This window comes from Scyliorhinus canicula, chromosome 2, assembly GCF_902713615.1.
Source record: "Scyliorhinus canicula chromosome 2, sScyCan1.1, whole genome shotgun sequence".
Taxonomy (NCBI): Eukaryota; Metazoa; Chordata; class Chondrichthyes; order Carcharhiniformes; family Scyliorhinidae; genus Scyliorhinus; species Scyliorhinus canicula.
This window is the reverse complement of record NC_052147.1, coordinates 29,159,294-29,175,455: the sequence shown is the minus strand read 5'-3', so window position 1 is coordinate 29,175,455 and position 16,162 is coordinate 29,159,294. Positions and strand designations below refer to the sequence as shown.

General features: G+C 46.3%; 1 protein-coding gene across 2 annotated transcripts in view; it reads left to right on the top strand.

The window, feature by feature from the left end:
* Nucleotides 1–230: 230 nt before the first annotated feature.
* The window catches only part of LOC119951753 (putative E3 ubiquitin-protein ligase UBR7), a 32,364-nt gene continuing 16,432 nt past the window's right edge, over nt 231–16,162 (top strand). The window contains exons 1-5 of one of the 2 annotated variants that reach the window (XM_038775090.1): nt 231–417; nt 2,417–2,550; nt 3,046–3,106; nt 4,381–4,476; nt 4,572–4,625. In XM_038775090.1, the coding sequence (XP_038631018.1) occupies nt 268–417; nt 2,417–2,550; nt 3,046–3,106; nt 4,381–4,476; nt 4,572–4,625 (495 nt within the window). In that variant the 5' untranslated portion in view covers nt 231–267. The remainder of the gene's footprint in view (nt 418–2,416; nt 2,551–3,045; nt 3,107–4,380; nt 4,477–4,571; nt 4,626–16,162) is intronic. The other variant, XM_038775081.1, reaches the window with a different exon arrangement.

Sequence of the window (16,162 nt, the reverse complement as noted above, 5' to 3'; positions counted from 1 at the left end):
GGTCTCCCTCCTCCGCACTGCTGCCTTCCCCCCTCCCCTCCAGCCGCAGCAGCAACAACCTTTCAATTCACTGAAACTGCAGCAGATTGTTACACGAACGTAACAATAAGAAGGCGGCGGCTGCGTTGTGCCCAGTGCCGCTCTCAGCGGGGTGTTTATTTTAACGGAGGGAGGGTGAGGGTGTTAGGGGGGGGTTGCAGGAAGGAAGGGGGGAGGGGGCCGCAGCTTTAAATAGCCCCCAACCCGGAAGTCCTTGTGCAGTCGGCGATGGCGGCAAACGAAGGGAACCACAAGCGGCCGCTGGAGGACGATCCCATCGTGTCTCTGGCTGATGTGTTGGAAGAGGACGAGGAGCTGGAGAACGAGGCCTGCGCCGTCTTAGGCGGCAGCGACTCGGATAGATGTTCGTATTCGGATGTGAGTCCGGGGAAGGGGCCTGTGTCTGTATCTCCCCCCCGGTATGGTGGCGGGCTCCTCGCTGTTAACTTTCATTTCCAACCTGGGATCTCCCACCGGGAGAAAACAACCAGGATCCACTGTGTAACCAAACATAATAAAGGTTTGTTTGTTGTGGATCCCACAAGCAGACAGGAGACCGTTCATTCCGCTGATCCCAGTTTCCCAGTCGGCGCAGTGATGTTTTTCTATAATTCTCTCTCTTTGTGTTTAAATTGGCTCTGGCTTTGAGTATTGATTACTGCTGAGGATTGGTCCCTGTGGGATCGGAAACAACTACCTTAGGCACAGACTGGGCCGCGTTAATTATATGTCAATATCACCCCCTCCTGGCCTGTGTCAATATTCCCCCCTCCCCGCGTCAATACCCCCCCCCCCCCCTCCCCGCCCCGTGTCAATACCCCCCCCCTCCCCGTGTCAATATTCTCCCCCCCCTCCCCGCCCCGTGTCAATATTCCCCCCCTCCCCGCCCCGTGTCAATATTCCCCCCCCTCCCCGCCCCGTGTCAATATTCCCCCCCTCCCCGCCCCGTGTCAATATTCCCCCCCTCCCCGCCCCGTGTCAATATTCCCCCCCTCCCCGCCCCGTGTCAATATTCCCCCCCTCCCCGCCCCGTGTCAATATTCCCCCCCTCCCCGCCCCGTGTCAATATTCCCCCCTCCCCGCCCCGTGTCAATATTCCCCCCTCCCCGCCCCGTGTCAATATTCCCCCCCTCCCCGCCCCGCCCCGTGTCAATATTCCCCCCCCTCCCCGCCCCGTGTCAATATTCCCCCCCTCCCCGCCCCGTGTCAATATTCCCCCCCTCCCCGCCCCGTGTCAATATTCCCCCCCTCCCCGCCCCGTGTCAATATTCCCCCCCTCCCCGCCCCGTGTCAATATTCCCCCCCTCCCCGCCCCGTGTCAATATTCCCCCCCCTCCCCGCCCCGTGTCAATATCAACCCCTCCCCCCAAAAAACCCGAACATTCCCCGCCGTCTCCGTCTGGCGCCTTTTTCATGTAACATTCTGGCCTCTGTGATTGGCCCGAGCGGAGGCGGGGGGTTACATTTTGGAACGTTGATGATTCGGGGTGGGGGTGGGGCCTGCTTCGTGGGACCCTGGAATTTGGGGAGGGTGGCAGGGGAATTGGGCTGGGTGGCAGGGGGAATCCCTGCTCTGGGATTTGGGCTGGGAGGCAGGGGGAATGGTTCCACAGTCGTCTCTGTGGGACCATTGGATTTAGGGAGGATGGGGGGGGCAGGGAAATCCCTGATCTCTGGGATCCTGGAATTTTGGGATGAGTGGCAGGCGGGGACACTGCCCTGAGATTTGGGGAGAGTGGCAGAGGGGTATCCTCTCTGGGACCTTGGGATAGGAGAGGGGAATCCCTGCTCTGTGGAATTTGGGGAGTGTGGCAGACTCCCTGTTCCCAGTGAGCTAGCTCTGTTATTGCAAGATATTTCTTGTAACTACAAGTGTTTTTTTTTTGCAGTTAGAGGAAACCAAGAAACCACTTGCAATTGTATAGTGCCCTACTATTAAATAGTTCACACTTTCTTTCAAGGTGTGGTCTGATCTTTGCAGGAGTGGGACAATATTTGTAGCAAGTCTCTTGCATAGAACCATGTTGAAAAGCACAACCCCAGAGAGATTGTGCTGCAGATAACGCAATCCATTTTCTACAACTCTGGAAGCTCTTAAATTTCTTACTTGGGTGGTGTTCAGTTTGATGATTTTGAAGCAGCTTTGTCTGAAATCAGCAATCAAAACTCTAAACCCCCTCCCATCCGCATTGATAGGTTCTACAGTGGTACTGTATTTTTAAGTTAAATCCTGTCCTTAACTGACTCTTCAGGTGCCTCTGAAGTGCTTTTGATCTCCTGATTAACCTCTTGTGGATTTACTCCAGCAATTGCTGCAAGATTCTCACCACTCCACTTTGTAACCTCTTTTACTCTGACTTTGCTGTCTTCCTTGCAGGGCTACGTAAAGAGACAGGCATTGTATGCTTGCAATACATGTACACCTAAAGGAGGTCAGCCGGCTGGCATCTGTCTAGCTTGTAGCTACAAGTGTCATGAAGGCCACGAGCTGTTCGAATTGTATACCAAAAGGTACGGTGTAGCCCTCTAACTCTCCAAACTAAGCAAAGGCACTAAACTGGACAGAGAAGGTAAACCCAGAACAATAGATAATGCAATTGAGCGTGATCTATGCACGTGAATGGGAACATTAATTTCAAACTTTATATGTGACCCCTGAAATTCGAGAGTGCAAAAGATCTTGGCGGCTCCAAACGACAGATGATTATCTGGAAGGATGAAATCAAATGCGTGGAAGGTTTGGATAACGAAAGCCCAATAAAGTAACGACTAAAACTTTGCGATTAGTGATGGATATTTGTAATATTCTGAAAGAGTTAAATCAGTGGAACTTCAGCTGCAATTCAGTAATACTTAAATCACTGGTTGATATTGGGTTGTTTCAAAAAGTAGACACAGTGCTGATTTAAATAGAGCAGTAGTCAAAATTGTGAATACTTTGTTTTTGGGGGCAATTTGTATTGCTAAAAGATGCCAGCTAATAGCTACAAAATTGTATTGTTCCAGAAACTTTCGTTGTGATTGTGGGAACAGCAAGTTTAATAATATGCAGTGCAAGTTTTTCTCGGTAAGTTTTTGTCGCTCTGGCCTTTTTAATAAATATAATTTTCCATGTGCCTTTTAACGGTAGTGTTGGTGCTGTTGTGTGAAACCTTGTCAGCAGGAGCTAAGGGCCACGGGTGATTCTAGCATTTTAAAGCGTATGTTGCACCTCTCGACGTTGAATTTTGACTGATTGCATGCTCTGTGTGTGTCCCATTTCACTATTTTGTTAAAGTACTCTTATTCTATTGTGCGGAGAGTGAAAGGGTTAAATTTCAGAATACATCCTAATTACTCTTTAGTAATTGACTTCATCAGCAAGAGGACCCCAGTTTCCAAAATCCTCTGATCTCTGTACCCTTTGTAAGGGATCCAATTCTAGAAGGTAGAAATTGAAATTGTATACAGTAAGTCAGTAATTTTAGGACGGAAGCAATCATTGAGAACGCTTCTATTTTTCAGCAAGCATCAGTCGCGGCCAAATTCCAAATGTCAATATTGTCGACCATCCGCATTCTATGACAACCTTGAATAATGTCCATTTGTAAATGAGTTTTACGTTTTAATGAACGATGATGGTAAAACAGTCCTCTGATCAGATGCAGTAACTCTTGTAGAATATTTTACGTTTTAATGAACGATGATGGTAAAACAGTCCTCTGATCAGATGCAGTAACTCTTGTAGAATATATTTAATAAATCCGAAGTTGCGTGTAAACCACCACCATAATTCAGTCATCAGGTGAGGGTGGTGGAGAAGGCACTCGGCCTTGAAGTGATCCTCTGGTGTGAAGCTGAACATAGAAAACTAACAGGCTGGAAAGTCGAGCTGGTATATCAAGCCAGCCTCGCATCTTTATGATGCAGTATCATGACTAGACACTTTTTATCCAGTTCCTCCCTTCACATCCATATGTGCTGTTGGGAGACGCAAAAGGAAAAACCCTGGCTCGTGTGATTGGGGGGGGGGGGGGGCTTTTTATTGGACACCTCAGTCTAGAATAGTAACATTCCATTTTGGACATGTACACATCCCAGGTTACACACTGTATTTACAATGTGCTTTTGTGGGAAAGGAATTGGTGAGTCATCAATCTTTTTCTACTCTGGTTGCACTTTCTAGAAGCTTTTACTTTGAATACGTACTCTGTGTGCCTCTGTGTTGATTGCCACACAGAACCTAATGACAGTATTATTCAGTATATGAATAATTAGAGTTATGCAGCTTAATGCTTGCAATTATTTTAGGAACCAGAAAACTGTTTTCGCTGACGTTCTGCAGCTCTGTTCTTTTCTCAGGAAAAGGATAAAGCCAATGAGGACAATAAGTATAACGACAATTTCTTTGGACTGTACTGTGTCTGCAAGAGGCCTTATCCAGATCCTGAGGATAAGGTAAGATATTCGGAAACTGGTCTTACTAATGCTGCAAATTTAGTTACAAGGTACGGCTGCTGCCTCATGAAGCCTGTATGTCCTTATTTTTCCAGACCCCTGATGAAATGATTCAATGTGTCATGTGTGAAGACTGGTTCCATGGAAGGGTAAGGCGTGCGTGTGCATTATATAACTTTTAGTTAATTTTATTGGTCTTCTGTTCTCTTTTCCCCCCCCCTCCCCCCATATAACTTTTCTTTGCGACAAAGCTCCATATTCGGTATTGGTGTGAGTATTTAGCGTGTGAGATTGTGGCCATAGCTGTGTCTGACCGAGAAGCGGTATTAATTAAATGTAAGCTGTGTAGCTCAATGTACTCTTCCCCAAAGTATGGCATAACAAGGCCTAGGCTGTACGTTTATTGATGGCCAATGATGATGGATTTAGCCTTCTACAATATATTCTACAATGTTTAGCTGGAGAAAAAGAATGACCTTGATGCACCAAAGCATCTTGCATAGAAACAGGAGTCAGTCGTTTGGTCTTTTGCAGCCTGTTTCATCTTTCAATAAGTTTATGGCTGATCTTCAACCAAACTCCACATACCTGCCTTTGTCCCATATTCCGTAATGTCTTTGATTAACAAAAATCCATCTGGTTTATTAAAAAAAAAATGTTTCATGGGATGTAGGCAGCACCAGCAAGGTGCCCATCCCTCATTGCCCTTGCCATTTCAGAGGGCGGTTAAAAGTCAATCACATTACGGGTGGTTAGATGTTAGCACTGATGCCTCACGGCTCCAAGGACCCGGGTTTGATCCCGGACCCAGGTAACTGTCCATGTGGTGTTTGCACATTCTCCCTGTGTCTGCGTGGGCCTCACTCTCTCCCACAACCTAAAGGTGTGCAGGGTAGGTGGATTGGCCACTCTAGATTGCCCCTTAATTGGAAAAAGAAAGAGTCAACCGCATTTCTATGGATCTGGACTCCCATGTTGGCCAGATCAGGTAAGGATGGCAGATTCCCGAAAGGACATGAGTGAACCAGATAAGTTTTTATGTCAGTTGATGATTTCAGATCACCATTACTGAGACTAGCTTTCAATTCCAGATTTCATTCATAGAATTTAAATTTGCCCAGGGCATTAGCATGGGCCTCTGCAGTACTAGCCCCAGTAACAATACCACTTCACCACTATTATCCAGCACCTCCCCACTGCCCCCGAAACATCAGCAACTGACCTAGCATCAATTGCCATTTACAGGAGAAAAATTCCAAACTTCTTCCATGTGTTCCCTAATATCACTTTCTGGAAGATATGAATCTAATTTTCACACTATAAAACCTGAGTACATGGCTTCATCAACAATCATGCTTGATGAAGGGTATGTTGTGTACCCTTTACAAAGCCACGCTGCTTCTCGCTACCTGAAACATTTAAGATTTTCAGCCCTCCTCTCAATTATAAATTCTTACAATTTTCCAATAACATATGTTAGCCTGCTGCTCACTGGTCTATAAATGTTTTCTTTAAAAAGTGGAACGTGTGCAAATGTTCTAAACTAAAGGAATGGTTACCAAATCACAAGAACCTTGTGGATTTCCAATATAATCTTCCAGAGTTCTCACCTACTTTCTCAAACCCAATATTGAAACCATCTGCTCCGAGAGATTTGTCACTTGTATTCTTTTTCCCATCATTATTATTTTACTGTAAATTTGGGTAGACCCTGTCCTTCTTTCAATATTAGTTTTCTTGGGATCTCTGGTATACTGCCCCCTTCCTCTACTGTAAATACTGAGACAAGTAATTATTCAATATTTCTGCCATTTCCTTAATTTTCACTGACCACCCATTTCAATTTATAGCATCCACATTGCTCTTTCCACACTCTCTTTGTCCCTAATGTAATTGTAAACCATTTAATGTTAATTTTGCTTATTTTCCTACCCTGTTTTCTTTTTGTATTTTTTACTGTTGTCACCCGTTGCTGTTCCTTGTATCTCTCCCATTCTCCAGGATCTGTGCATTTTTGACAGCGTTGAATTATTTTATTCATGTTGTCTCCTTACTGCTGTAGATGCTCACGGCTGTTTGTTTTTTTGGCTAGAAGATCTCTTACCTGTTAGGTGTATACACTGGTTCTGTCATGTAAAATTCTATTTTTGGACACTTTTTTAAACCAATCAACAGATTTGACCAATTTACTATGGACAGGTTCCCAGACTTCGTTACGACCATCTCAGACCATAGAACATAGAACAGTACAGCACAGAACAGGCCCTTCGGCCCTCAATGTTGTGCTGAGCCATGATCACCCTACTCAAACCCACGTATCCACCCTATACCCGTAACCCAACAACCCCCACTTTGAGTGTGTGTCACAACGACCATGAACCTGTGCCTCTTGACTGGATCAGCAAAGTCAACTTGCAGATGTTGCCATGGCATTTTGGGCCACTCCCATGGAAGCAATGGGGATAATGGTGGTGCATTCCTTACCCACCCACATGACTGGCGCAGTCCTACTTTTTCTTTTTGGGCATCAATCTTGGCCACCAAAAGTAGCTTTTGTTTCCTAAATTTTAGAGTACCCAATTCATTTTTTTTTCCAATTAAGGGGCAATTTAGCGTGGCCAATCCACCTACCCAGCACATCTTTGGGTTGTGGGGGGCGAAACCCATGCAAACACGGGGAGAATGTGCAAACTCCACACGGACAGTGACCCAGAGCCGGGATCGAATCTGGGACCTTGGCGCTGTGAGGCAGCAGTGCTAACCCACTGCGCCACCGGGCTGCCCCTCAAAAGTAAATTTTTGTGCTAGTTCCTTCATTCACACAATACTTGAGTGTCCCTCGGGTAACAGCCCCAAAACGTTTTGTCTTAAATTTTGTGGAATAATTACCTCAATCCCCAAAACAGACATCCACCATGTGTTGTTAATGCAAATGTCTTGGAAACGTATGGGTTCAACTTAGGATTTTCTATACTCTCCTTTAATACCATTTCCAGTACCTTCCCCTTCACAGGATTGTTTCTGATATATCTTTGGACTTGAGCAGCAGTTACTGGATATTGAATAGTATATTCACTGAATAGTAAAACTATTACCAAGACTAGGCTGTATTAAGTGATAATGCATCTGCATTTGCATGGTTTTCAAAATGATGGTATTTGATTTTGTACGAATGTGCCAATAGGATTAATTTCATGACCATCGTTGGTGCTCACTTACAGTCAACATTGGCCCAAAAATAGCTAGTAAGGGCCTGGGGTCTATCAGCAATGTGAAGTGACGACCATGCAGGTATTGGTAGAATGTCCATACATCAAATATGATAATCGGTGCTTCCTTCTCCAGAGCGTAGTTAGATTCTGCGCTTGTTAACATACGAGGTGCAAAAGCTATTGGTCTTTCGCTCCCTGAAGGTAGTATATGTGACACCACCGCTCCAACACCGTAGGGTGCAGCGTCACAGGAAAGTTTTTAATGGTAACTTCAAGTTGAAATGTACCAACACTTCTGACTTTTTCAGTTCTTTTGCAGATTGATCTTTTTTCAGCATTCTGGCATCCATTGCCGTGCCTGTTTTGCGCACAACAACTTATGTAAGGGTTTCAATAGGGTTGCCAAATTCTGGACAGATTTTCCAAGGTAGTTGAGTGACATTTGTTGGGCTTGGAGCCTCCATAATGGCTTCCATTTTTCCGGGTGCATTATTGTCAATTACATTTCCAAGATATATTGATGTCTGGAAGAAATCACATTTATCATTCCTGACACGAAACCCATGCATTTGAAGTGGTTTCAGTGTAGTTTAGAATCAATAGAATCCCTACAGAGCAGGAGAAGACCATTCGGCCCGTTGAGTCTGCACCGACTGTGAAAGAGCACTCTACCTGGGCCCACTCCCCCGCCCTATCCCTGCAACCCCACCTAACCTGCACACCTTTCGACTGTGGGAGGAAACCGAGCAATGGTGGAAACGTGCAAGCATGGGGAGAACTCGAGACAGTCACCTGGGTCCCTGGTTCTGTGAGGCAGCAGTGCTAACTGTGCCACCCCTTCTAAGTGTTGTAAACGTACTTGCTCACTTGTGCCGGTGATCAATATATCATCTAGGTAATACTGTACCCCCTTTAAGTCACTCTGGATCTGGTCCATTGAGAGTCGAAAGAAAGATGGTGCTGACGTTACGCCAAAAGGCAATCTCGTGTTGCGGAATAGGCCGTTTGAGTGATGGTGAGCAGATGTCGAGATTCAGCTGCCACATTAATTTGTAGGTAGGCCTGTAATAAATCAATCTTGCTGAATTTCTGTCCTCAATAGGCCTGTGAACTAATTTTCAAACAATGGTAGTGGGTACTGATCTGGACATTTTACCGGATTGATTGTTGCCTTAACATGTCTGTGGATACGAATGAGAATTCCTACAGTGCAGGAGGAGGTCATTTAGCCCATCGAGTCTGCAACCTACCTAGGCCCAGTCTCTATCACCGTAAGCTACACATCTTTGGACACTAGGGGCAATTTAGCATGGTTAATCCACCTAACCTCCACATCTTTGAACTGTGGGAAGAAACAGGAGCACCCATGCAGACACGGGGAGAACATGCAAACTACCCACAGTCACCCAAAGCCGGAATTGAACCCAGGTTACTAGCGCTGTGAGGCAGCAGTGCTAACCACTGTGCCACCATGCCTCAGAATTGAACCATCCTGTTTCATGACGGGTACATTAGGGGTTGCCCAGTCACTAGCAGTGACTGGTTCTAAGCCTCCTGTTTTTTTCACAAGTCTCGGTAGTTTTGCTTCAACTTACGGACGTATTGCTTAGGATGCAGCTCTAACCCTGTGGCATTTTGGCTGGCTGTTTTCCTTAATCTTCTGGGGCACGTGTACACCTTTCATGGACCCACTGAGTCTTCGAAAACACAGCTGTATTTTTTTTCTGATTGTCAGGCTGAATCAACTAAGTTGTTGACGGCACTCCAATTCGGTTTACTCCTTTCCCGTCAAGAATGACCAAAGAGAGCTGGAAAACTTCCTCACACCACATGGAGTGGTCACTCTGCGGTTTGTCCACTTAGCTAAACCTTAACAGTGGTGTAATCTCTCGGCATTATTGTCTCTTCAGTATAGGTCCTTAAGATCACATCTGCTGGCTGTAAAGGCAGATGGTTAAGTTTCTGTTCATCGATGGGCTCCGGAATTAGGGAGACAGCAATCCCCTTATCGACCTCCATTTTAATAGATTGCCCATTGAACTTTGGCACTATCCCAAAAATGATGTAACTTCCCCCTAGACCAGGGGTGGGCAAACTTTTCCGTGCAAGGGCCACATTCAGAAATTCACAATTTTAAAGGGCCGCATAGTATATTAAGTAAAATAATTAATATTTAAAATAGCCAAAATAAAAGGTTTTTAAAGAAAAAAAAGCAATTAATTTTTATTAATTAATATTTTAAAGTAGAAACTTCACATGAAACACATGTTGTGCCGAGCAATGATCACCCTACTCAAGTCAACGTATCCACCCTATACCAGTAACCCAACAGCCCCCCCATTAACCTTAAAATTTATTTTTAAAATGTTTTTTTATTTTTTTATGATTTGATCTTGGTGGGCCGCATAAAGACCTTTGGCCTATACACCCCTGCCCTAAACTGATAGCACGTTCAACTTTAATTCTTCATTGTAATAAATTGTTTTAGTTTCATTGTGGTCACCAACATACCCTGCCATTTCTCAAGCATTCAGGATGCATTCCTTCTTCGCTTAATTCGGTGGTCTAGTTCATTCAAGATGTATTATCAATTTGTAACAGCTTAAATTTAATTTTCATCCAAGTTATGTTTGTTTATTCTGTGCCCTGCTCTACCTCCCTGTCTTACTGTATGTGGCAAGCCTTGGGGTCTGACTCCTCGAATTGCCAGTTTAAAATCGGTACGGGCCTTTCCTTTGAATTCCTGCCCTAAAACCTTCCCGGTTCCGATGCCAGCCATTGCTGACCTTCTGCTAATCAGTTGTTCATTTCGGTTTTTGAAGCTGCTCCACTCCAATGATTTTTGAAAAATATTTTTTTTCTCTTTCTTCTGATCACAGTCTCATTGCCTGTTTTATTTTTGCAAACTGTTGCATCTTTAGACTAACGGTACGTAAGAAATAGGATTGCAGAAGCATGTGGGTTTGATGCAAGATTAACAGAGGTTTATTGAATTGGTCTTCACTAGACATCCTAAAAGTCCACAAACTAGCTAATGATGTCACACAAGTCACGTGACTATCCTTAAAAGAGACATTGCACCCAGCTACAAGAACTCGCATATAACAGTAAGAAGTCTTACAACACCAGGTTAAAGTCCAACAGGTTTGTTTCGAACACTAGCTTTCGGAGCACTGCTCCTTCCTCGGGTCATGAGGAAGGAGCAGTGCTCCGAAAGCTAGTGTTTGAAACAAAATTTAAGGGCATTTAAGTGGTCACTGGATAGACATATGGATGAAAATGGAATAGTATAGGTCAGATAGGCTTCAGATGGTTTCACGGGTCGGCGCAACATCGAGGGCCGAAGGGCCCGTACTGCGCTGTAATGTTCTATCTCCACATCATCACATATAACACTAACAGATTCGATTCAATGCAGGAAGCCACCATGGTGTTGCTGGTGGTAGTATCGGACCACTCGGTCAATAAAGCAGCAGGCCCGGTTTCATTCTGCTTGCGTTTGCCTCTGGGTTTAGACATTTCAAATATACATTGTTTTGGGATTTATTCCAATGTTCAAAAAACTGAGCCTTAATCCCAATATCAGAAATTTTTATAGGGATAAATTACAGAAATCGTGGGTGCTGTCTATGAACATGTCTTACTCCATTCCGGTCATGTGACTTCCTCAGCAGGGGAAGTTGGATTGGGAGAAGACAGCGGCGCTAAAAGCTGTCCATGTGGCCCCATTAATTCCTAATTCATTTTTCCACCGTTCCCCTAAATCTGGGGGAAGGGATGAGTAAATCAGGGAATATTGATCACGTGTGGTAGCCCCGTACATGGTCGCAGTTCTCACCAGAAACTCAATTAATCCTTCTGGGTCGTTTCTGCAGGAAGGGCATTGGGCCATGATCAGACAGAGCTCATGAGGTCTAAAAGCCTGCCACACTTCAACGAATGTATCGTCATTATCAGTCTAATAATCCAGGATAATGTTCTGGGGAAATGCATTCGGATCCCACCACGGTAGCTGGTGAAATTTAAGTAATAAACCTGGAGCATTAATCTAGTCTTGGTAATGATGACCATGAACCCATCTGGCTCACTAATGTTCCTTCGGGCAGGAAACTGGCCATCCTTGCCTGGTCTGGCTTGCACGTGGCCCCAGACCCACAGCAAGGGCGGCACCATGGCACAGTGGTTAGCACTGATGCCTCACCGCGCCGGGGACCTGTGTCTGTTTCCTCCCACAGTCCAGATAAGGTCGATTGCCATGATAAAATTGCCCTTTAGGTTCCAGGGATGTGCAAGTTATGGGGATAGGGTGGGATGCGGTAGTGTGCTCTTTCAAAGGGTCGGTGTGGACCCGATGTGCTGAATGGCTTCCTGCATTGTAAGAATTCGATGGTATTACAAATTCCAAACTGCTCTCCAAAATGGCCGAGCAAGTCACTCTCCATTCGAGGGCAATTAGGTCTGGGCATCCCCGCCCACATCCTATGAAAGAAAGGTTAGGTTATTTAATAAGGACACGGGAGTCCACACCAAGTAAGAATAAATAACTTTGGTTTATTTACAGTTATGTTATACACAACACCCAGTAGATCCCTACCAGCCCTCTCCCCACACCTCCCTCCCCCCAAAGTCCGAAGACACGTTCGATGGCTGACAAGGAGGAGCAAGTGAAGGACTCTTTGGCTCCGGTGAAACGTGGAGCCCCCGATACACTGGATCAGGTGGTGCAGGCCTCTAAAGGGGGGCATCGTCTGGAGTAGGAACATTGCAAGTGGATGATCAGCAGGAGGTGGCTGAACCTTTGAATCTGCACCGAGACCTCAAACCTCTGCGTCTCCGCGTCTCCCATGTCTGAATCCGAAAATACAACATTGGGCATATCGGCCTCGACACGGAGACCAGGAGGCATCACAGCAGCTGGTTCGGCAACAGAGCTGGGGAATCCAGGACAGGTTTCTTCCAAGGAACCTCACGAAGGACCAACCTCCACGAACGAATATGATCCAACTGCTGTCTTATCAGTTGCCCCCAGACCTGAACCTGGGAAGAGACTGGTCCTGTTTGACAGGTGACAATCCCAGTTAGCCCAGTCGGTGAAGTTATGAATGAACACCGTGTCATCAGGTGCGAAACGTCGGAGAGGTCGATGACAAACCGGGCAACGGCCTTGCAACTTCTGGTTATGGCGCATATTTGCGCCGATGTCTGGGAGAATCAAACTAAGTCGGGTATGAAGCTGATGACCCATGAACATCTCAGTGGGGGCCACCCCAGTTACAGTGTGTGGAGTGCTGAGAGAACAAAAAACATGCCAGCCTGGTTACCATCGAGCCCGAAGTCTGCTTCTTTAGCCCCCGCATGACCATCTGCACGGCTCTCTCTGCCAAGCCATTTGATGCCGGATGGTATGGGGCAGTGTGGACATGTCGAATCCTTCTGCCCTTCATAAAAACGGCAAATTCTTCACTTGTGAAAGAGGTCCCGTTATCTGTTACGAGCATCTCTGGGATTCCATGGGTCAAAAAATAAATGCGCAGTCACTCGACCGTCACCCGCGAGGGGATCGCCATCCTGTGGACCTCCAGCCACTTGGAGTGGGTTCCATCCACCAGGATGAGAAACATCAAAGCCAAGAATGGACCAGCAAAATCTGGGTGTATGCGAGCCCAAGGGTGTAGGGATGCCACCGCGGGGAGCTTCTGATGCTCTTGACAGATGGAGCACTGTTGAGCCAATGTCTCTGAATCCGTGTCCAACCCCAGCCACCAGAAGTAACTTCTTGCCAACATCTTCATTTTGGACTTTCCTGGGTGCCTGTTGCGAAGGTGCTTTAACACTACTTCCTGTCCCTTCGCCAGAACAACTCTCGTGGCCCATAGGAGAATAGTCTTCTACGGTCAGCTCAGAGAACTTTGAGAAGAAAGCCTTTAACTTGCCTGTTAGCCGTTGTTGCTGGCCACCATACAGCACCAGATGCTGCACCTTGGCAAGGATGTGGTCTGCGCCCAGCCACAAATACATGATGCAATGACGGACATGGAATTCAGGGAAGAGGCCACCTCGTCTGCTGTAGGAGGGTTCGCGAACTTGGTATGCAGAGGAAGACGGCTCAACACATTGGCTTGTGCAATCTGACTCGCTGGGCGGTGCTCACAGGAATACTCGTAAGCTGCCAATAACAAGGCCCAGCACTGAATCATAGCGGAAGCAATTGGTGGGATCGCATTTTCTTCACGCAAGAGGCATAACAATGGTTCGTGATCCGTGACGTACTGATGGAATTTCTTCACCCCAAATACCCCAGAGCCAGGCCTTTTTCTATTTTGGCGTGCTTGCGCTCAGCCACAGCTAGTGTCCTGGAGATGAAGGCGATTGGGCGTTCACGGCCATCGCTCCATCTAGTGAGACCGGACTGACTCAGTCCCATACCACCATGCGTCACATGTGATGAATAATGGCTTTGAAGGATTGAAATGCAATGACACGCCTGAGAGGACACCGCTGTTTCAGTTTTGAAAACGCCTTGTCCTGCGCCTTGAGAAGCAATTGAGGGGTAGGGGGGGGCAAGATGGTCACCAAACTTGGAATTAATCTGCCATAATAGTGGACCAATCGAAGTAAAGAGTGAAGCTTTGTGCTGAGTTCCGTGGGGTGGAGGCCACGTGGGTGGCTCTTATTTTCACGGTGACTGGGTGCAGACCGTCGCGGTCTTCACCAAACCCCAAGTAGATGACGACTTTTACGTGAAGCACTCACTTCGCACGGCTCAGACTGATCCTATACTCCAGAAAAGTGCTGAAACACCACTTTGAGGTTCCATAAATACTCCTGGTCGTGTTCCCTGTGACTAGCGCCTAAACCACATCACGCGGCAATCCGCACAGGATGTTCTCCATTATGCACTGAAAGACTGCGCATGCCGAGGATGCTCCAAATGGCAGTCGGTAAACGTGTATAGACGGTTGTGCATATTGCTCCTGTTGCCTGCGGTTACGCCTATACCGGCACCCACATGTTGCACATGGGCCGGAATCTCCTTCAACCAAGTACAGCGATGTCCTACATCTCGATGGCTGGCCCTTTGCTCAGAGTCGCTGCGGTGGTTGATCTGAGGCTTGGGGACACCACGTGAGGGGGGGACGCCCAAAAAGGTTGACCTCAATCCCTTGTATTTCTTGGATACCGCATTCTGCACACTCATGGGACAAAGAGATCTGTAGCGCCTGTTGAAAGGTCAGGGAGGTTTCACCCAAAAGTTTTTATCTGTGTCTCCATAATGTTTATATCCTGGACCAAACTATCATGCAGCATATATAAAGCAGTTCCATACTTCCAAAGCTCTGTTATCTTCCATAGCCGCGATATTAACTCGGTGACAGATTCACCAGGGGTCTTCTCCGCTATATTAAACCTATAGATCACTGACTGGGTCAGGTTAAAATGTTGCGGCACAAATGCCACGAGTTGGTTGAATGAGTGTGTATCTGAAGCCCCCGAGTCTGTGAGACTCCTGATCATCCCCAAACGTGTGCGCCCACAGGCCATCAACCGTATAACCATCCAGCGCTCCTTCACTGTGATGTTGCTGGCCTGGAAGAAGTAACGCATCCTTCTGCGTACTGGTTCCAGTCTCCAACATCGGCGTCAGATACATCCAACCACCCAAACGGAGGCACGGCAAAATAATTTGTTCCAACCTGGGTCCAGAAAATCGGCAGGTGGCTCAGCCAAGTAGGTTGTAGAATAGATAACTTCGGTTTAATTACACTTGCGTTATATCGAACTCCCGGTGGATCCCTACTCTGTCTCTGCACGGTCAGTGCCTTACTGGCCGACCTTTTCTACGCAGCTGAATGGAGTTTCCCACGCCCCCTCAACGGAGAAGCTCGTACTCCGTGAGAACCACCAGGAAAGATAATCATTCCCTCCCCGTAAGTCCCGTGTGGGATTTGACAGGTTATTTGTCTCCAATCAGTATGACCCATGTAAGTCTGGCGAGGAGAGAGGTTCATGTGGAGCATAAACACCAGCACAAACCGGGTGGGCTGAAAGACCTGTTTTTGTGCTTCAATTCTGCTGTAGTCTATTTGCTTTATTCCCGTTTTATTGTGTCAAACTGAGGAACTCGGTTGGGCTTAACTGCATTAAAGTAGGTTAAGTTAATTGGACTGCTGTTTAAATCAGTGGGTTCAAGCCGTAATTTGGAAGCTTAACTAGTTTTTATTCGTGATGTAAGAAGTACCCTGTAAAATGTTATCTGGCAAACTTAAGGATGCTTTAAAACTACTAAACTACTTAATTAACCTGCTATTCCCATACCAGCCTCCCCGAACAGGTGCCGGAATGTGGCGACTAGGGGCTTTTCACAGTAACTTCATTTGAACCCTACTTGTGACAATAAGCGATTTTCATATCATTTCATTTATTTCTGTTGGCGTTTGGATCAATAATCGCCATTGGGTTGTGTATGTATGTGA